The 21,984-nt window shown below is 36.8% G+C and overlaps 1 protein-coding gene across 1 annotated transcript in view; it reads left to right on the forward strand.

Annotated features, from left to right (window-relative positions):
- Positions 1-21,984, forward strand: part of Dpyd (dihydropyrimidine dehydrogenase) — an 849,196-nt gene that overhangs the window by 615,144 nt on the left and 212,068 nt on the right. Inside the window, exons 17-18 of the mRNA XM_021158977.2 lie at positions 3,004-3,124; positions 3,847-3,966. Of these exons, the coding sequence (XP_021014636.1) occupies positions 3,004-3,124; positions 3,847-3,966 (241 nt within the window). The remainder of the gene's footprint in view (positions 1-3,003; positions 3,125-3,846; positions 3,967-21,984) is intronic.

Raw genomic sequence — 21,984 nt, forward strand, 5'->3', positions numbered from 1 at the left:
TTCCCTTCCCTTCCCTTCCCTTCCCTTCCCTTCCCTTCCCTTTTCTTTTCTTTTCTTTTCTTTTCTTTTCTTTTCTTTTTAGAAAACAAGGATGTGTTTATCCCAAGGCAAATAGTTGTTACTAAAGTCCAGAAACAAATGCTCATATTCAAAAAGGAAACTTGAACTTTTCTATACAAAAGACAAAGTCACAAATCTATATATCCAACTAATCCATGGAAGTGGTTCCTGGGTGAGCTATAGCAAAGGTGGAATCCTGTGGTTTTCAGTTGTCATCTTCAGTATTCTTAACCTTGGGGTCTATTAAGGCTAGAGATCTTCCCAGCTTAGTGAGAAGTTTAGCCTACTGTAGAATGTTAGGTTGACTGTAATAGTTAAGGTACATGACTACCAGCAGCCATAGCACAAGCTAAGACAATTTTGGTAATAGATGCTATACAAAATTTTTAGTTATTTCTTCTTCCATTGCCAAAACACTTGTGTTTTAGTTTCCAGGAAACTGAAGGTCTTCTTTTTGTTTTATTTCTGTTGGTTCTGATATTATTAGCTATTGAATTCTCTCTAACATAAAATAATAACTATTCCTATTTTGGTAGTGTGGGAGAAATTATTAGAAAATATGTAAATAAGGCCGGAAAACCTGGTTCATTAGGAAACTCAAAGCTATTAAAAAGCTATAAGAAAAACGAGAACATTAAGGCACAGACAAAGATATAGTATTTTATTTAAAGCCAAATTTTATATTAAACATGTGAGGAAATGAGGAAAGTATGAAGTTACTTAAGTGGACAAAATAGATAACATTATTTGATGATGTTATCAATCTTGGAATCTTTGTTGTCTTGTATTAGAATACTTACATAATAATGTTGGCCAGAAAATGTCTTAAAATTTCTCAAGAATTTAATTCAGATTTTAGCTAGCTATGCTGATTATTACTAGTTGACTTAGGTTATGTTGAAGATTAAAAGATGATGTATGTATATAAGTACATACATCAATGCCACAGAACTTTAAGAAGGTCAAATTATGCATTCTCAAAATACAGAAAGATGATTCGATGCAATCACACCTATAAGAGAACTGTATGTTTTTAGGAAACTAAACACATTTGAACAAATTCCAAATTTCTAAATAGTGAGTACTATACACTCGCTTAAAGGAGTCTACCTATAGAAATCAAACTGAAAAAAATCTCTGACAAATATTCAAAGTAAATTATAAATACATGGTGATCAAATAGTCTTGAAAGCCAATTAGAAGTTCTACCAGATTATTAGTGTTTATTCTATTGGAACCAAATAAGATTTAAAATATGTTTTTGCAATTCATACCAGGCTACCTTCTGTATATTAGGCTATTCAAGTGATCTTTAAATTATTGTCCAATTCTACCTTAAAGAGCACTGTCATAGAATACATGCAATTCATATCATCTGGAGTTACTGTCATTTCTGGGCTAAGTCCCATGGAAATTCATAACTTAGAAATGAAAGTCGCAGGGATGCAACTGCCATCACAATACCGATGCAGTGGCCATAAATATTTCATGAACATTGCATGGGCCAGGGCAGATCTCCATTTTCATGAGTTAGAATTTGTACAGCTAAGTCTCCCGATTTTACTATTCATAATGCACAGTGTGCCCCACAGAGCATTCCATATAGTGCTTTTTAATATTTATGTTTAATGAAGAAATTACTGTTCTGAAAAGTGAACAAGCTATGCCAAAGATTTCTTGTTGAAAGTGTTGAGTTTGGTTCAACTGAAATAACAATCAACAGAAGTGATCTTGCTGACATATCTCAGCATATAAACACATACTTTTGAGAGCAATGTGGAGTGACAAATCAAAGCATCCTAAAACCAAGTGAAAAGGTTTTTTTTTAAGGTTATAACATTAAAACTGTTCATTTTAGACAAACTCAAAAGGTTAAAATACCAAAAACAACTTTCTTTTAAAATACATAAAAACACTAATTACAAATGAGATACTTGCTGACTACTTTACAGTTAAATATATGTCTGTATTTTCTGGTTTCTTTTGTATCCAAAAATTTTAACTTGCAAAGATAATATTACCAAGTTCAATAATGAATTACTGTTGCATATTTTAAGGAAATTTATCTAAGCATGTTATCAGTGCCTGTCAGAATAAATTTTGCATTCAACATAATGAATAATAATAAAACACTATTGAGTGTATAGAAATCAAAGAAATTACTACCAAAAGTTATGTCAATGGGAAGGGTGGGTATACACTTCTCAATAATACTTGTCCCGGGAGAAAAGAAAAGCTTGAAAAACTGTAGAAAATAGACATAGGAAAATGTCTGCTTTTTATTTTTAAAAAGAGGCATTTTGATATTGTCTTTCTTCTTGTCATTTGATCAATCCTTTCAAAGAAAAGAGTATTGAAACCCTTCTCTTTTCTTGGTAACTCTTAGAAAAGCAAGCTAACATCTCGGAGCAGCTCATGTGCAAGCCAAGGCTGATAACCCGTTTTAGCATATGAGTAAATTGCATCCAAGTGGATGAGTAGGTCACTGAGTTTTTTTTTTTTGAATACACTTCAACAAGAGTCAGTCTTCTGTAGTGAAAATAACAGACTTCACACTGGATACCACTCACCAGTTCAAATATATATTTTTAGGTTTCCACTAAGGAAGATCCTAGAAATTCTACTGTGTTTCCTGAACTTAGATCCACACATTTATATTGTGTTCCTGAGACTATTTAACTGAAATGAGACACGTTTTTCCCCATTTGTTTCTTTATAATTTTATTTTCCAAAGACTCCATTGAGAAATTCAACCTTTCCAGAATGGATTTGGATTATCCCTGTACTGAATGAGCTTTTGAGGGGGGAATCTGAGGAGTGTATCAGGCAGTTTCTGGTCAACTTTACTTGTCTTGCACATGCCCTGCCTTGATATTGTTTCGGGACACACTTTGATCACAGTTAGTTAATTAGGTCCTATTTTTATCTGACCTATTTGAACAGGATCCAGAGCTGGTGAGGAACATCTGTCGCTGGGTTAGGCAAGCTGTTCGGGTTCCATTTTTTGCCAAGTTGACCCCAAATGTCACTGATATTGTAAGCATCGCAAGAGCAGCAAAGGAAGGTAAGAGCCGAGAGTGTTATCGGTTCCCAGTTACCAACACTTCCACAGTGGTGTAGTTATGCTGAAGTAGACTCTTTCCACATATAAATATTATGCCCATATTCATCTTTAAAGAAATATTAAAATGTATTACTTGATTTTGTAAATCTATAAGACATATACCTGGTTTTGAAATAAATTTTACACATCTTAACATGCATGAAATATGAAACAAATCTACACTCCCAGAAGAGACCTCAAAAGTTAAAGATGTCAGCATGTACCAACTAAGTAACAGCTTTTGCATCTGTCATAAGGCTGAAAAAAAAACAGCCACATGCACAATGAGATTACTTATGTGACCCTTGCATTTGTTAGAAGGAAGCCTAATCAATGTCTTACATGCTTTCACAATAAGCATCTGTTCAATGTAGTCATGAGAAAGCTTTATCAATTGGACTTTCATTCCACACTAATAGAACCCTGACTTGCAAAGACATTGTAAATTACCCAAAAACTCACACTGGTTGGAAAACCTTTTCACCAAAACACCCATCTAATAATTATGAAATGGAAGCCATAGTCACTAAAACTTTAAAACACATCTGACATGCAAGCATACCTGGAATAGTGAAGTAAATGTAGATGTTTGAGGTTAAGAAATTCTGGGTTGCATGGGCCTGAATGGGTTTCAACTACTCTTTCTTCAAGATCTACAGATGATATTCACATGCTTTTCATAGGTGGAGCAGATGGTGTAACAGCCACCAACACTGTCTCGGGCCTGATGGGACTGAAAGCTGATGGTACACCCTGGCCTGCTGTGGGCATTGGAAAGAGGACTACATATGGAGGGGTGTCAGGTGGGTTTGGCTCTTTCTTTCCATTCTATTTCTTCAGACTTTGCTAGAAGTCAAGACAGTAGGAACAATAAAGAGTGTCGTGTGTCCTATGATCTTATATTCTGACATAACTTGCTACTGATAACTCTTCCTGTTATGGTAGAACAAATTAACTATGAGGCTCCGGTCACTACTGGATGAGATGAAAGAATACCAGAAAAGGACCATGTTTCCTCCCTTCTCCTCTGATCTCTGCTTTCTTCAGAGTTTCTCAATAGCATGGCTACATTGCCCCTTATTATTAAAAGCTAACACCACAGCCTTTTGAAGGAAAAAAAAGTTCCTCAAATATAATACCTTTTCAATAATCTCAAATCAGGTTCTACCCTTCCTAGACTTTTAATATTATCTGTTGTATTGAAAACACCGTGATTTTGCAACTCAGAACAAACCATTAAAGCCCAGTGTTTAGTTTCAGCTGATGAGACAGTGGACTGACTCCGCACTTCTGCATGTGTTTTCTCTCATCCTCTTCCACTTGCACTTGAAAAAAAAGAGAGAACTTTACTTCCAAGGTCCCTTCTGGTCTTGTTGCCCTCCACACTCTGTTGCTGTGACAACATGAACTCGGCCTTGCAGAGAGACAATGCCGGGAGGTTCTTGACTGTACTGATATGGGGATTAGTTTCCTTGGTGATAGAGGAAATTGGTAAATATACATAAAAGAATGGTTCAAGAAAGGCATTGCTGAATCATACCAAAATGCACTTTCAGAAGAGGATGGAGAGCCAGAGCCTTTGCAGTGCTGAGAGAAGTCTGCTGCAAGGTTAAAGCCTATCCAGGAGCAAGGGAAAAGGACAAGGACATGGGCTATATTAGGCTTTTAATTGAAGACTTGAGCCACTGTATCTGAAGGAGGAAGACTGACCCTGCAGCTCCTGATTAGCCCCTGTACCATCAAACAGAGCCTTAACCAGTACTGTAATATGGAATAGCACAGGCTGTGTTAGCAAGGGCCCTGGAAAGAGTAGAGAGACTCTGGAGTTGGGCCTTAACGTATGCTACATTTTCTGTCAGCTCATTTCAATTTTTCTTCCAGCCTGTCATGTTGACAGCAAGAGAATAAAGGAGGTCACAGAGGGTGCTGGGCATTAAAAATTAATAAAAGAACTATTGAGGTAGTATTTTATATAAGTAACACCATTCACGTTTTCTCATTTAAACTGCAATCTCTGAATAGTTTCCCCTGCTATAACTCAGTCTAATAAAACTATGAAATTACCGCATTAGAAAGAATCTTTCATGTTTCAGTCTTTAAGCATACATACACTGAACACAAGCTGTACCTCAGGGCCTGTTAGCATTTTCAGGAAACTCCATTTCTGAGATTTATAAATACATATATAAATATTCGCTTGGGCTATAAGCTCTGCTAAGCTGAGGTTGGAACTCTCATTTTAAACAACAGAAATATCCCTCACATTTTTAAGGGGCTGTCCCTCATTTCTAATAGATTCTATATTAAATTCATCCACACTACACAATTTGTTTTGAAAATAGCCTTTCTCCATATGGACAAAATGAATACAGTCTTTCTCTGTTAAAGAAATGCTTGCTATAGTTGAAAAGAAATAGTAACAGAAAAACAGCTTAAACTGGAAATGATAAGATGTTCTAGGGCCGGAGCAAGTGCTATAACACAGTATCTTCAGCTTGTATCATACAAAACCTAGCCTTGTAAAACTGCTAAAAAAAAAAAAAAATATTCTGCTTTCAAGTTCCAGCTAAATTGTTTTGCTGCTCTGTTAGATGTAGTTGTCAAAAATTCAAACTAGAATGTAGAAAACAACATAAAGTATGCTGGATATTTCTATAAGATTAAAAACAATGGTGCCACACATGGCTAGTATCTCCTCAGAGTTTTTTTTTTTTTTTTTCAAAACACCATAGTGTCAGTGTTTATCAACTATTTGACCTGAAGTTTCACCACGAAGAGCTGAATAATAGTTTGAAGTAACCACCTAACAGTATGTAACTATACTGCCAGAGAAGGGTGCTTTCAATATATTACCCAGTTCATTATTCAAGCGTTATATTTAGTTCCAAATCTGTTTTTCTGGAATTGGAAATAGAAGTTATGTGTTGCTAAAAATATTATTTTTAAGAGAAAAGATACCTAGCTGGTATATTTCAAATTTTCTCTTTAAATTTCTTTTAATGTTTTATTTATTTATTATGTGGATGTATATCTAAGTGTGGATTTATTCAAGTGAGTGCAGGTGCCTGAAGAGATTATAAAAGGTCATCTAACCCCTGAAAGTAGAGTTTCTGTGGTTGAGAGCCTCCAGCTATGGGTGCTGGGAACACTCACGTCCTCTACAAGAGCAACGTACCTGTGTTCAACTATCGTTCTAGGTCATAGTTAAGTATTCTTCCTTTTTAAATTTTTATTATTTTGAGAATTTTGTACAATGTGTTTTGATCCTATTTATGGCCTCTGCACCTGAAAACCACCCAACACTTTGTATTTTTGTTGTTGTTTTTTGTTTTGTTTTTTGTTTTTTGTTTTTTTTTTCGAGACAGGGTTTCTCTGTATAGTCCTGGCTGTCCTAGAACTCACTTTGTAGACCAGGCTGGCCTTGAACTCAGAAATCTGCCTGCCTCTACCTCCCGAGTGCTGGGATTAAAGGCGTGCGCCACCATGCCCAGCTGTATTTTTTTTTCTTAAAGAAAAATCTATCTAGATTTAGTCTATCCAGACTAAAATTTCTTGAAAGTATAGTCTTCCACTGGATCATGGTCCACTTACCAGGGTCTCTACTCTCAGAGAAAATCTCTCTCTCTCTCTCTCTGTCTCCCCCCACAACTTACAATTGCCCATAGCTCCTGGGCCAGTGGTAGGGTTTCATGCCATGTAGCCTCTTTGTGCTGGAACTTGGTCTGCCTCAGGCTTGCACAGGTTTGGGGCATGCTTTTGTAACCATTGAAAATTCATGTATGCAGCTGCTTTGCTGTGTCAAGAAGACCCTGTTTCCTTGTAATTGTTAACTCCTGCCTCTGGCTCTTAAACCCTTTCTTCAGTGATGCCTGAGTCCTGGGATTAGGGGCTGTAGTATGTTCCATTTATGAAACAAAGGTCAGTAATGCCCATTGGGAAGATAGACTCAGCTAAGGAATGTCAATCAAATTGAGTTGTTTCTCACATGATTATTTTGGGTTCTAAAGCACCTTTTTTCAAATATTGTATTCTAATCATGTATGTGCTATAGAATTACGTTTAATGATGATAATCAACATATTTTAACATTTTATTTTTTGATCATGTGTGGGTGCATTAGGCTGCATACCTAAGTGTAGTGGCTATAGAGTTGTTGAAGATCTAAGATCCATTGATGCTGGAATTGCAGGCTTTTGTGAAGCTCCTGACATGGGCGCTAGGAACTGAACCAGGATCCTCTGCAAGAGCAATATGTGCTCTTAATCTCTCTGACCCTTGCAATCGCCATTTTAAAAAACTGGGGCAAATTCTGCAATGTTTTGCATAGAGCTATAATAAGTGTTATTGGTCTATTTCTTTCTTAAGTGTACATGCATGATATTTTATATATATATATATATATATATATATATATATATATATATATATATATAATGATATGAAATGTGTTTTATTGTGGCTTAGGTCAAATTCCTTTGCAGTTATAATGTTCAGACAAAAGTACATTTCTTAAGCAAAAGGGGTCAGTAGGCCTGTAATTTAGATAATGTCTGCTTGTTCCCATTTAAAATACACCAGGAGAAGGATTTTGTACTCATTTCTAAGGACTGGTCCTCAGGCTTGCAATTTTAAATCCTGCATGTTTTCCAAACCTACCTGTCGATGAATGGAATCAGAATGTAGATGGGGCTCAAGGCCATGATCTTAACTCATAGAGGGATGACTTAATAAACAGAAAGTCAATCATGACGCAAGCACCCAGCAAGACTCATGCTTGTAGGAGTATATAAAAGGCTGGATTGTAGATCAGGTGATTAAACAGTGAGGATGGAATCAGAAGAAGTCGTGTTTAATATGCATAAGAAATATTGTCTCTTGAAACTAGGATAACTGATTAAGCTCCGTGACTTACAAGTGTTTCTGTTTAAATCATTGACATAAGTAAATGAGAAGGTGCATAGAGAAAAAGGCATTTGCCCAGAACCCACATGGTAGAAAAGAGATTCCATGCATGTGTGCAGTAGCATTCAAGTCATGGCCCTATATGCACCATAAATAAATAAGTGTAAAACGAATTAATTGATTGTAAACACTAATTGTTCTCTACATTTCAATGGATAGTATAGAAAAATACTCTTAAGTTGTTATCAAGTAATGTTCTTATTTCTAAAATATAGGTAGGAATCTTGCTATATCACATAGCTAATTCATGTATTAACACCCAAGGAACTAGGGGTGTATGTGTGTGTGTGTGTACAGGAACAATCATGCCATAGTGCATACATGAAGATTAGAGAACTACTTGAAAAAGTCTGTTCTCTTTCACCATATAGGACTCAGAGATTGCACTCAGGCACCCAAGTTTTGTGGCACATGCCTTTCCCTACTCTGAGCCATCTGACCAGTCCAAGACTTTGAATATTAACTTCACTCTGAATATAAAACTTACACTAGTTTTAAAGATAGTTACTTAGGCTAAACTATAGGGTTGATATAACTTAGCGGAGCCCATACTGTCACTGGATACTTCATAAGTACAAATGCAGTGTAACCTAACTTCACCACAAACTTAAGTTTATTATGATGGTGTGCCAGTAACTATTTGTGCAAATCTGGAAAGACAGTAAAACATGCAATAGATTGGAAACTCAAAAGTTTTAGTTATCCTTTTCTTTAAGTAACATTTTTCAAACATACCAGATACTACTGATTTTGGCAGATCACTTTAAGACCTTATATTATATAGCACAATTACATCATAAAATTCAGTGTTGGTATTTTTTATTAGGAAGTAGTCATTAAAGGGTTGGATTTTTAAAAAATGTACCAATCACATGATTACTGATGCATAAAAGCCTTAGAAAAACACACCTACTATCCGTCATGAAATTTAAACTATCTATTGTAACCATCCTCATCAATAAGAGCATAGTTTTAACACTGAAATGTTTAAAATAATTTAATAGGTAATGATAAAATTTAGGAAACAATGTGTTGATGAATCATGCAACAAGGAATCAATTAGAACAGAGAATTCCATTATATTCTTCATTTTACCCCCCAGCCCCATTTCATGTATATAAAAAACAAATATAAGAATGAAGTTCTGAAAGTTTAACAGATCAAATTACAAGGACTAGTTAGGTAAACATGTATGAAGTGTATTTGCAAAACAGTTCAAAGTAGACATCAAATAAAGATGTTGAATTACAATGTTCATTATGAATAATCACTTTGGTCCAGAGAAACTCACCAATAGAGATCTGCTCATTTGAATAATGCTTACTGGAAAATACTCATGTACTGATTGACTGGGAGTCCCCCTTTCATTGTACTACCATTGCTGGAGCTCACATGCCTTACTGTTTAGCTGCCACTGGTCCGTGCAAGAGATCAGAGCCCTAATAATTGATTTTTGACAGTGAGCGTGCCTGCTACCTGTCCTACACCAATCCTCACCATTCATGTTTGCGTCATGGCAACAAAGCAGAGAAAGGAAAATGTCAGGTGTTGAGTTGGAGGCACAGCCTTGCCTTGGCTTGACATCCCAGCCGAGTAGCAGTTATGAGATGCATATTTTTTTCTTCTGGGACTCAGCTGCCATAACCACAGATGCTCCCAGCTCATAGGCAGACCAGGGCAAGGTGAAGACTTACAGCACAGACCAAGGTCTATAGCCTCCCCTTCAGTATTTTAAAATAATCATTCTCCTGCAGATGAATGATTAAACAGTATGTAAGAGTCAACCAAATCACATATCCTCTGATAACTTGTGTGTGTGTGTGTAGAAAATTAGGAAAATAAATTAATATCTGCATCGATTCCTACAATATTTGATTGACTTTGTAAACTAAAAGACCCTGACAAGCATGTTATGAAAACTTAACTTTGCAGCAATGGTAGTGAATTATTAAATTTCTTCCCTTGCATGTGTATGTTTTTATCATAAAGAATATGTCAAGCCTGAAATTAATCAAAAAAGGTTCTATTATGAAAGCGAAGCTAGAGAGTATTGTGTCAATGTCAGAACTTGAATTTAAATATTCAGAGATTCATGCATATCTACTGCACTAAAATATCAGTGTAGGTACACGTCAGCGACTGTTTAATTTAGAACTACACATCTCTGTAAGCCTCTGAAATGGTTCACCATGTCACAGCCTCATACAGAACACCGTACAGTACATTGGATTAATTAATGAATCCTTGCAGAGAACCGAGTTCTCAGTGTGTCAAGATTTCAGTTTTATGTTAAATATTTTCTAAAGGCCAGACCCTGAAATCTCAGGGGCAGTCCCAAGCAGTGAGCTGTGAATTTAACCATAGGCTAACTGCTAATGATAAGGAAAAGAGTCCTGGCTGAGGCAGCTGTAATACAGTCATTGGATTAGGCTATCAATCAATCACTCTGATCCCCAAGGAAATGAGGAAGAAGAAGACCAAATAGTGGAAGGGGAAGTTAGAAAAAGGAAGGCATGACTTGAATACGATTCCTCACCATCTTTACCCATGCTTCTTTAAAAATCTCTGAGCATCAGGGACTGATGGGATCCCCAGTTCTACTCCATGAAGCAGGCACATTTATTCTTTCACAACTAAAGTACTATCAAAACATGCTTGCCTCTTTTCATCGGAGAATCTTTAAATCTACTGGAAGCAAATGCTCGATGAAAAAGAAAATAGATTAATCTTTGGTTCTTTGGATTCAAGATTTATATTGCTGATTTTTTTGTATATACTGAATTCATTTGATAGTGATGAAGGGAAATATGTTTTATTACATAAATGCAGTCATAGTTTGCTTATGGGTAGTCACAGGGTGACCCAAGAGTGTAGTAAATGGAGTTGAGGATACATAGGAGCCCAAAAGGCTTTTTTAGTGTACCATTAGTGGCCCCCCCTTACCTAAGGCTTTGGTTCTTTACGGAGTTGGGGAGGGACGGAGTGTGATGTCCTTGATGGTGCATTGGGAGAGCATTTTGGAAGAGTAGAAGCAGACAAACTAGTGGTATTGAGCACATTAGTTTGAGCATCTTATTTCCAAAATAAAATGAAAAGCTATACTCAGTGTTAAAATTAGAGAATTAGGATATTTGATAAATGAATAGTATTTACCCATGGTCAAGTGTCTGAAGCAAATAATCATAAATAGAATCAGAACTAAATCTTCAAAACCAATAGAACACAGTTTGGGAGTCTCAGAAGAGAAAGGCTTATGCTACACCATTAAAGGTTAAGTGTTGAAAGCCAACACTTGCTTATGCAAAGAGAATCCAGTCTGTGTGCCTGGGAAGATAGCTTATGAATATCAGTATTCCTTTGAAAAGCAAGCAGGTATGCGAGACACACAGGAGTAAAAAATAAACTCAGATGGGTAAAATACAATGTTTTCTTTTCTTTGTAGAGACACTAATACACCCGAATAATAATGCCTCTCTCAGAATCAGTACTTACAAGTGAAATTATGTATTTTCTCAGTCCCTTAAAAATGTAGGGAAGAGTGTTACAGTTGCTGATCATTGCTCTCAATTTAATTATCTTCTGTTATCCCTGTGCAAAGAAACCCATCCCTTTATAAGGAGAAGAGATGCAACCATCAGTGGAGCTAAGCTCTAACAGTGAAGCCTCCCCTCCTTTAACACAGTCACGGTGTGCATTGAGAGTCTCACAGAGTCATGTGCATAGTATGTTTGGGTTTACAGTCTTCTTTTATACATATATCCTGGTGTTTGGCTCTAGTGACTCAGTACCACATGAATTCCAATATATCAATAGGTCCTGAAGGATGGGGCATAGAAAACCCTTGACAATAGACAGGTGATAGGTGATACGTGTTACTCCAGGTGGAGACTACCAAGATGAAGCAGAAGTTAGGGGAAGAGTGAGCTCAGTGAAGAGGACAGGAAAGAATATAGTCACACCACCTTCTCTCTACCTGGTTAAAGATTCTAATAGTTCAACTCAACCCAGTGTGGTGGTTTGAATAAAATGACCTTTATCTCTCACTTACCTCCTCTTGGTGGAATTGCTTGAGAAGAATTCGGAGCTGTGGCCTTGTTGGAGATTCGTCACTGGAGTGGGAATGGGTGGGCTTTCAGATTTCAAATGACTGTGCCATTCCCAATTACCTAGATAATTATTTTTTTAGACTTGGTTTATTTGTGGGATGTGTATATGTGCATATCATTCTGACAGAGTAGCAGTGATCATATTATGAGAACACCAATTGCAGCTTATTAGTTTTATTTGTATTCAACTTTCTGATAACCAAGCCCTTATATATAAATTCAAATGTCTTTTAAAGTAACATGTCTTGAATTTTCAGGACAAAAGTCCTTTCTGGATTTATAAATCTCAGGATGCATGTTACTATGTGCTTTTGGTAGTGTTTGAAAAATTTTGACAGACTTCTGTGATTAGAAAAGTGGTCAGCACTAGGATCAACTACCTAATCAGAGGGCACCCATACAGAAACCACATCAAGGTGGCTAACATGATCTTTACGTGCGTAGCACATTATTGAGTAGGTTACATGTCATAATATTTAAATGACCCTATGAGGTTGATATCACTAGGGTGATTTTACACACCAAAAAAAAAAAAAAAAAAAAAAAAAAAAAACTCCAGATAGTTAATTAAGCAACTCAACAGAGTCTACATAAAGAAAAGTTGTCATGAACTAAGTTCAAACTCAGGTCTGTCTCCAAAGGTAAGCTGACAGACTATATTTTAATTAATGCCTTCTGACATCTTCTATGGTTAAGTTTCGATCTAAATATGGTCTATCCATTGAATTTTGATAAGCTACTGGTGTCACTGAGAGATAAATATATTCAATCTGGGTTTAAAATTGTATGAGTATATCCTTCTAAACCCTTGATTCCTATATCATTTGATTTATCTGTGGGACAACTGAGCCAACTGAATGAAAGTGTGATAATCCAGATGTTTCATCCCAAAAAGCAAAGGTGGAAGCAGCATCTAGTCATTTTTCTTGAAGTATAAGTATGTGAGATTTTCTTGAAATGAAACATTCATCAATATAGCAATAAATAACTTTATTTCTTACTGACTGGAATGAACTATGGAGTGCTTGGTCCAACCATGCTGTTGAAACAAACTTTGGATGCCATTCTTCATTCCCTTTTTGCAGTCCTCAGTCAGTTACAAATCTCCATGTTCCTGGGGCTGTCTTGCTGTCTTTTCCCACAGATCCATCTTTCTCGCCAGCAGCAGCGACCTCTCCTTTATAATTTCAACTGAGCTTGCAAAAAGTACTAGGAAGCAATTCAGATACTCTGCCATTTTGTCGGGTGGAGAGAAAAAGACGTTTCGAAGATGGTGATATGAGGGGTCATGTTAAAATTAAAAAGCCTGTTCCGAAGTGTTAAACACTCAAAAAAAAAAAAAAAGGAAAAGAAGGGACCTCCACCCCTCCTCACTCCCCCTGTCAAAAGAAGAGAGAATATGAGTTAAATCAATAAAGTAAACACGGTGAGGCTTTTAGCACACATCTAATATGATATATCATGACACATTTTAATTAGTATTAATTAATTAATTTAGGAATAAGTGCGTGGATTAGAAGCAGAGTCTATGTTATGTACTGTGGGTACTTTGCTTTAGTACATTGTTGATGACGGGTGTGTATGAATTATGACAGTCTTTATTTTAGCATATATTAATTGTACATACATGCAGGAAAATGCCAGAACAAATTATGTGCCTTTTACAAGCTAGGACTATGGCTGCTCCACACTTGTAAATGCTTGTCTCTAATGCTCCACACTTGTCCTGTCTCTAATGCTTTTGCTAGATCATGGTTCTCAACCTTCCTAATGCTATGACCTTTTAATAAAATAAAATTGCTTTAATTGCTACTTTGTAACAGCAGTTTTGCTTTTGTTATGAATCATAAAGTAAATATCTGTGTTTTCTAGTAGTAATAGACCACCCGAGTGAAAGGGTCATTTGACCCCAAAAGCATTGTAACTCAGATGCTGAGAACCCTGATCTAGATTAATTTATTCTAGTGTGCACCTATGAGGCTCTCAACATACAGGGTGAAAACATTGAGGGGTGACATCTCATCTTGTTAGGAAAATTATAGAAAATAATCTATAAAATGATACTAAGATTAATAACTGTTTAAAAACTATCAGATGGTGGATATTACAAATATACCATAATTGATCTAGTAAAACCCTCAGCATTCCTATTAACCTCTGTCCTTCACACACCTATCACATTAATATGCTGAGAAATAACACAAAGGAATATTTCAAGATAGATGTCAAAGGTATAATGGATGAGATTATTACTATGTTAGATTTTTATTTCTTAGTTCAAACACTTGATCTTTCACTTTTCTCACATTAAAGGGAAATTATAGATTTCTAGTATAAAATGTAAATATAAATGAGTTGGATCAAAAAAAATGCTTTGAATGGTTTAACTCTCCCTTTAACCTTAACTCTTGAGTTCCCCAAATTGAGGTTATAAGGATAGAGTGATTTTTGTGGATATATGTGTATACACATACATATCATGCCTATGTGCATGTCTGTTTTCATGTGTTGTTTTAAATCATATACAAAAAGTATTAGTTTTGCCTTCTTACAGATGTTTATAGTGGACGTTGCTAGAGTCCACAGAGTGATGACAGTCATCTGGGAATCTTTATAAATATGACGATTTGTCCTAGAGAACTGTTTAGTCTATATGTCATCAGTCATCTTAGAGATCAGTACCTGTTCCCTTCAGTTCTCTCTTTGGAAAGGAAAATCAAGGAAATATAATGTGAGGCTTACTATCTTCATATAATATTATGTAATACAGTTTGAGATGTTCCTTTCACAGAATAAAATAAAATGATTTTCTCTAGTTGATTAAGTTTAATCAATGATTGGTGCAATACCAATAATCCACACACAGCAATTTAAATTTTGGTTGAGTAGGACATTAAGTAAACTCCTTGAAAGTCTGACAGAACTATCTAATGATATAGAAACCGACAGATATTTGTTCCAAAGAATGACAACATATTGGCTTGACTTTAGCCTTCTTAAATGTTAAAATGGTTGTGAAATTTCCAGACATTCTCTTTAGTGAATTTTACTTATAGGTATTAAATTTTAAATGATGAGATACATCATTAAAATAAAATCTGCAACCAACTGCATCATGACATAGTATTTCTGAGATTATGTGTAGAAATGCATGGGTAAATGAGACATCATTATGTGAGTTCTCTTGTCTAGCTGTTGTTTTACAGGTTTCCTGCCTCTCATCCACAAGAAATGTAAGCATTCAATATTTCTATCCTTACTTTAATGAAAGTAGAATGTTTGTCATTTCAGTAGTATGGCCATGACATCAGAGGTTACTACCTCTGTGAGCAAAAGTTTCCTGGAGGCACTTTTTGATGTTTAAGAGCAGTGACCTTCAGAAGCCAAGATCTTGAAGAAGAGTCATATAGTTAAGGGTTTTTAAATGTTTCTTGGGAATTATTCAGTTTCATATATATATATATATATATATATATATATAGTATCAGCAATCAAGGCAAGGGTGGCAGATATAACTATTTATGCTTAGTCTCTTAGAGTCCTGTAGAAGTCTGCTAAATGCTACTAAATTGGTTTTGAGCAGTGAGCATCAATGTTGTTGCTATCTCTACTCCTGAAGAGGAGATTTTGCCTAAAATTTTAAGAGGAAAATCAAATAGTGTCTATTGACAACCATCAAAGATGAGAGCCTACAAAATAAATGGGGAAATACAGCAATTTAAACAAGGGAGCAAAATAGCAAGATAGAAACAGAGTCCACATTGGTATGTGATGGTGCAAGAGCTGTGTTGTGAAAGACAGACTTAGACACCTCTGAAAGAAAACAAAAAGGAAAACCGAAAAATTGAAATCAGCAAAGAAGGCGGTTGACAAATGAATATGGATTCATGAGAGAGAAAGTAGAACAGCAAAGTAATTTAAAAATACTAATATGGTCAATCTGTTGAGCATTCATACATTACAGAGGCCATCTTCTGAGAATTCCCATGTGCCTGCTTCTTTTCTAAGCTCTTTCCATGTTTTAATTCATGCAACACGGGATTAAATATTAATTCAGAAATAAAAACATAGATTGAAATTTTAACTTTTTTTTTTTACAGTAACAGTAATAGTAACTTAACCATATAGCTAGAAAGAGCCACTTATTATTTAGGAAAAAATCCATACAAAGAGTACTCTACCTCATCATGTTCCTGAAAATGCTTTCCATTAGAAGATAGCTCTTTCAGTGACTGTACCCATAGGCAGGGGGTTATAGAATGAAATCACAGAAGAAAGTGGAGAGGTGCTGATCGATGGTATAAGAAAAGCTATTCATGCATCCAAAAGTTTATTGTGTGGCAGGAAGAAATTTCTCAGACATACGATGGCTCAGAAAATCTAGCATACTCTTCTTTAAAACATTACTGAAGACTCTGTGGTGTGTGTGTGTGTGTGTGTGTGTATGTACAAGCATGTACAAGCATGCATACACACACACACACACACACACAAACACTAAACACTCAGGTGATGAATTGCTGCAATGATTTTCAAATTATGGTTTCTGGACTATCTGCTAGCACCACCTGGGAACTTATTAGGAGCACAGAATTTCAGGGCCAACTCCAGAAAAACTGAATCAGAAACTCTGGGCTGTGGGACCAGGAGTCTGTTTTTAACAAGCCCTCAAGGTGATTCTGAAGCTGAAATAAGAAACTGGATGAATTAAATTAATCAATGCAAAAATTGGAAGACCTTTGCACAACTGTTTATAATCTTTTAAAATCTGATTATATATTGGATCCTAAGTAGTTTTTGAAAATTGTTATTCAAAATTGAATATCTATGCCAAAAATAGTCATAAAACACAATCCATGAATACTGATAAAATCTCACCCTCATATTAATGAGGATCAACTAATTTAAAAACCCAACAAAAATTGGGGCTCAAATATTTATAACTTACAGATAAAATAAAATTTTGTTTTTTGTTGTTGTTTGTTTTTCTTCCTTTTCTTGTTTTTTTTTTTTAACAGAGTCTAACTATATGTAAAAGACTGATCTAGAACTTACTATGTAGCCAAAATTAACCTCAGCTTTTCAGTGATCCTCCTGCCTCAGGCTTCTAAGTGTTAAAATGTTGTTCTTCACTTAGATAATAATAAACTACACTATGGCCCAAAGGATATTTGAAGAATTTGATGTTAATTTCTAAAACAAGTAGTAGAACTGTAAAGGAGGCCCTATACTCTACAATACTCTCATTTATAATCTCCTTGATGTACATCCAGCCTCTAGATCAGGACTGGCTCAAAACAAGTGCTCAGTCAATGGAGAAATATTTCAAGTAAGGACTTGCCTTGAGGGTGAGGGCTCTGTAGTATAATTGGAGAATTGTAATTTGGAAAACAACATGGTGATCAAAATATAGACATCAACGTTGAGTCCCATGAACTTGAGCAATCGGTTTGAAGAGACAAGCTTAATGACAACAAAAGATTATTCTAGGAATGCAAGGATGGTTTCTAAGTGCTGGGTGACCTTAGTCATATTTTCTATATCGTCTTTCATCGTCTATAAGTTTTCAAGCCCTTACTTTCTTTGTTTCATACATATTTTTCTTTATTTTTTATTTGTTGTCTTCTGGATTAGGTATTTGAGGGGTAGAGGATTCAAGACAACTTCCAAAACAGGAAAATTCTAAGCCGCAATCAAAGAACATCTTTGCATCTTTGTATTTTTGAACCGATTGAGTCATGAAATAAATGATAGCAAACTCTTACATGGCACATTAGTCAGAGGTTTTCACACAGAGCGAACAGGATGATCACACACTAAACACATAAACAGTGCTGTCAGTGTTTTAAAGGGCTCATGATGGCAGTGTGCTTAGGATCAGAGCTAAGCATCTTTAAAATAAAACAGGGTAGGTATGAAGCAAAGTTATTGACAGGTAGGAGCAGCAATCCAATACTGTACACAGGGCTATTATATGGCATATACACTACAGAGGTCAATAACTTAGGTAAAGAAGGCATTTTGTAGACTAGATTGGAAACCCAAGCAAGTTAGACCACTGTGAAAGCCATAGCTTGCTGAGCATATATGTGAAAAGAGAGGAAGGGAAGGTATAGGTGACTCTATCAACGTAGGTCAAACATCTGGCATGAGTAATGGTGACATTTTTAGTACCTGCAAGAGCAGCTGTCTGGAAGGAAAATAAATGATGCTCAAAAGTTCATTTGGTGATGTTCTGGGATGTCAGATCACCAACAGAGAGAGTAGAGATGAATTTTGGAGTTTGAAGCTGAGAAAGGAAAAGATGACTTCAGACATTGCTCTTTCTTAGTACTAGCAAGGTACATCAATGTCAGGGAGCATGTGTAGCGAACTTGAATCTCATATAGATAGATGAAGAAAAGGTTCAAGATCAACCCCCACATTTTTTTTTTCTGATGAAGAAAATAAGGAAGAGCCAGGCACAGTGGCTCAAATCGGTAATTTGATTATTCAGGAGATTAGGCAGCAGAATTGCTGTAAGGCTAGCCTGGGATAGATAGTGAGTTACCCTTTATGGGATCAGAATGGAAATGTGTCACAATAAATAGAACATGAAGAAAACCTGGAAGACCCATGGAGGAAAGCAGAGGGTGGGAGGTTAAGACTAAGTTCTGTATAAAGGCCACTCCCATGTCTGTGCTGAGAAGAGGCAAGTGCTTCAAGGACAGTGACTAAGAAAAGACCTGTTAAAAGCAGCATCTTTTGCCATTAATCCTTCTTCAAGGTTTGGGACCTTATATTTGACAAAGTATTATTCACGTGGATTTGTCAGCTTTCTGCCACTGTGATAAAAATACTCTAGTAAAGCCTTGCAAGGAGGAAGGATTTGTTTGGATGCTAGTCTTAGATATTTCAATCCATGGTAACTTGATACCAGGCCAGGATGAGTTAGAAGACTGATGCAGGGCATGAATGTGGTAGAACAAAACTATTTACCTCCATGCAGCCAGCAACTTAGGAAGGGTGCAGAAGGGCACAGAAGTCCTGGGGTGAGAGCACCCTACCAGGTCATAGTCCAGGGACCCACCACCCTCCTTGAGCTGCTTTTAATGTTTCCCTCAGTTCTCAGTATCCCCTACAGTTACGAGTTTACAGTGAACGAGGTTAGAGTCCTTGCTATCTAACCACCTTCCAAAGACTCCACTTCTTCCCACTGCCTTATGAGGGCCATGTTTTTAAATCCTATGCTTTCAGATGCAATTCCTGACCTAAAGCATATGACTATTGTACCTCAGAACCAAATCTTTTCCCCTTTTAAGATGTATACATCCTTGTAGGACAGCATAATCAGAGAACTCTTGTAACAATTTAAATTTCTAATGGCAAGTTCCCATATTCACCATGGTACATAGTAAATTTTTTCATTTATGTATTCACTTTGCATCCTGATCCCAACCTCTTCCTCCCTCTCTTTCTAATCTCACCATCCTACACCCCTTTTCCCATTATCCACAGAGAATGGGAGCACCACCACTACCTTCCACCCACTATCCCGGGAAAAACCTGTCCTGGTATACTAAGTCTCACAAGTACTAAGCACATTCTCTCCCGCTGAGGCCAGACTAGCTACAGGAAGGGGATCCAAAGGCAGACAATATGGTTAGAGTCAAACACAGCCACTGTTCCAGTTGTTGGGGGACTCACATGAAGACCAAGTTGTACATCTGCTACATATGTGTAGGAGGCATAGATCCAGTCTATGTGAGCCCCAATAAGCCCAGGTTAGTTGGCTCTGTAGTTTTCCTTGTGGTGTCCTTGACCCCTCTGACTTCCTCAATCCTCCCCCAGGCTCTTCCATAAGACTCCCTGAGCTTCACCTTGTTTGTGGGTCTCTGCATCTGTTTTCATGAGCTTCTGGATGAAGTCTCTCAGAGGAGAGTTATGCTTAGGTGTCTACCAGCATAGCAGAATATCATTAACAGTGTCAGGGGTGGGTTCTTTCCCATGGAATGAGTATCAAGTTGGGCAAGTCATGATTGGCCAATCCCTCAATCTCTGCTCCAATTTTATCCCTGCACATATTGTGAGCAGGGCAAATTTTGTGCTGAAGGTGTTGTGGGTGAGTTGATGTCTCTCTTCCTCCACTGGAAGTCTTGACTGGCTATAGGATGTGGTCACTTCAGGCTCCACATCTCCTCTGCTAGGAGTCTCAACTAGGGTCACCTCCATATCCTTCCAGGGACCCATGTCCCAGTTCTCTGGCTTGTTCCAGAAATACTCACGCCCTACATAATTTCCCTTCTCTCCACCAGACCTCTTACCCCCACCCCTGCTTTCCCCATACCTGATCCCCACTCTATTTCTCCTCCCTATCCTGTCTCCCACCAAGTTCCCTCTCTTTGTCCATGTCCAAGGGTTTATTTTATTTCCTATTCTGAGTGAGATTCAAAAATCCTCCCTTGGGCCCTTGTGGTTACTTAGCTTCTTTTGATCTATGGAATCTAGCTTGGTTTCTGAATATTAGTGAGAACATAGCTTGTGTGTCTATTATGAATAAGGCTTCTATATGAGAAACATAAGCTTAGTCAACAGCAGTAGACTAAACTTCAAAACCAGAGGTAGGCACCTTGCCTCCAGCATCCTAGTTTCCCAATCTTTACTCTATCAACCAAAGTCACAAAGTAATTTGAGAAATATCATCCACCCACACATATAAACGCAAATAATCTTATAGACAGTCCTATATGGAGGGGCTAACAAGATGGCTCAGTGGTTAAGAATGCTATGTGTTCCTTGGAGGAGTGGAGTTGGGTTCCTAGCACCTTACACTGGTGATTTCTCACTGTTCTGCTTAGGGAAGATGATATGGGTCAAGTAGCCACTGAGTCAAGTATTGAAGATAAACAAGAATCAAGTACAATCTTTACAGTGATGAGAATGATTTTGTCCCAGTATTTGCCGTTCTCTGTACCTACCATGAGGCTGTGATCCACCATGCTGACAGACTTGTATCTCTACATAGTGCCACCATTTCTCTTTTGAATCCACACATAGGCTGTGTCCTTGAATGATGAAGCACCTTCCTGGGTATCCTTCAAGTCTCCTTCCAACATCTTTCTTCAGTGCCCAAACCACTTTGAAAGCCCCTCCTACAGAGTCCATGCATCCACTCTAAGGAGTTTCCATCTCCACCTATTTCCAAGGTCTCCTCAGTCTTCCTTAGATAACTTCTGAACAGCAGGCACTTTCCTCACACATTTGATGCCAACTTCCACACCCTAGAGTGCTGTGGTATCAACATGGGGTCTCTCCTTAACCTCATTGTATGGCTTTTATAGTAGTGACAAATATACAAAGTTTGGTGAAATTTCCCACTACCTTTATTATCACTATTAATTACTATATGTATGTATGTATACATGTGTATATACATATATATACATATTGATACACATGTATATGAGAATACACTTGTGTATATTCATATACAGACATGCATACACATATATGAATACATATATACATGCATATATTTAATTTCTAACAAAGTGTATGTATTTATATATTTATATATGTACATATACATATATGTAAACACACACAGTTTGGCTAACTTTGTTCCAAATGCTCCATTCTTAAATATTTACATCTGAGCTAGTGAGTTTAGTTTGCTTATTTTTGCTCTTTAAAATATAGCTTCCGCTTCCGGTCAGAAAAGCACCTGAGCAGCTGGGGCGCAGGGTCTGCTGACACTCGCCAACTGCCCACAAC

Source organism: Mus caroli, chromosome 3 (genome assembly GCF_900094665.2).
Source record: "Mus caroli chromosome 3, CAROLI_EIJ_v1.1, whole genome shotgun sequence".
NCBI classification, from domain to species: Eukaryota; Metazoa; Chordata; class Mammalia; order Rodentia; family Muridae; genus Mus; species Mus caroli.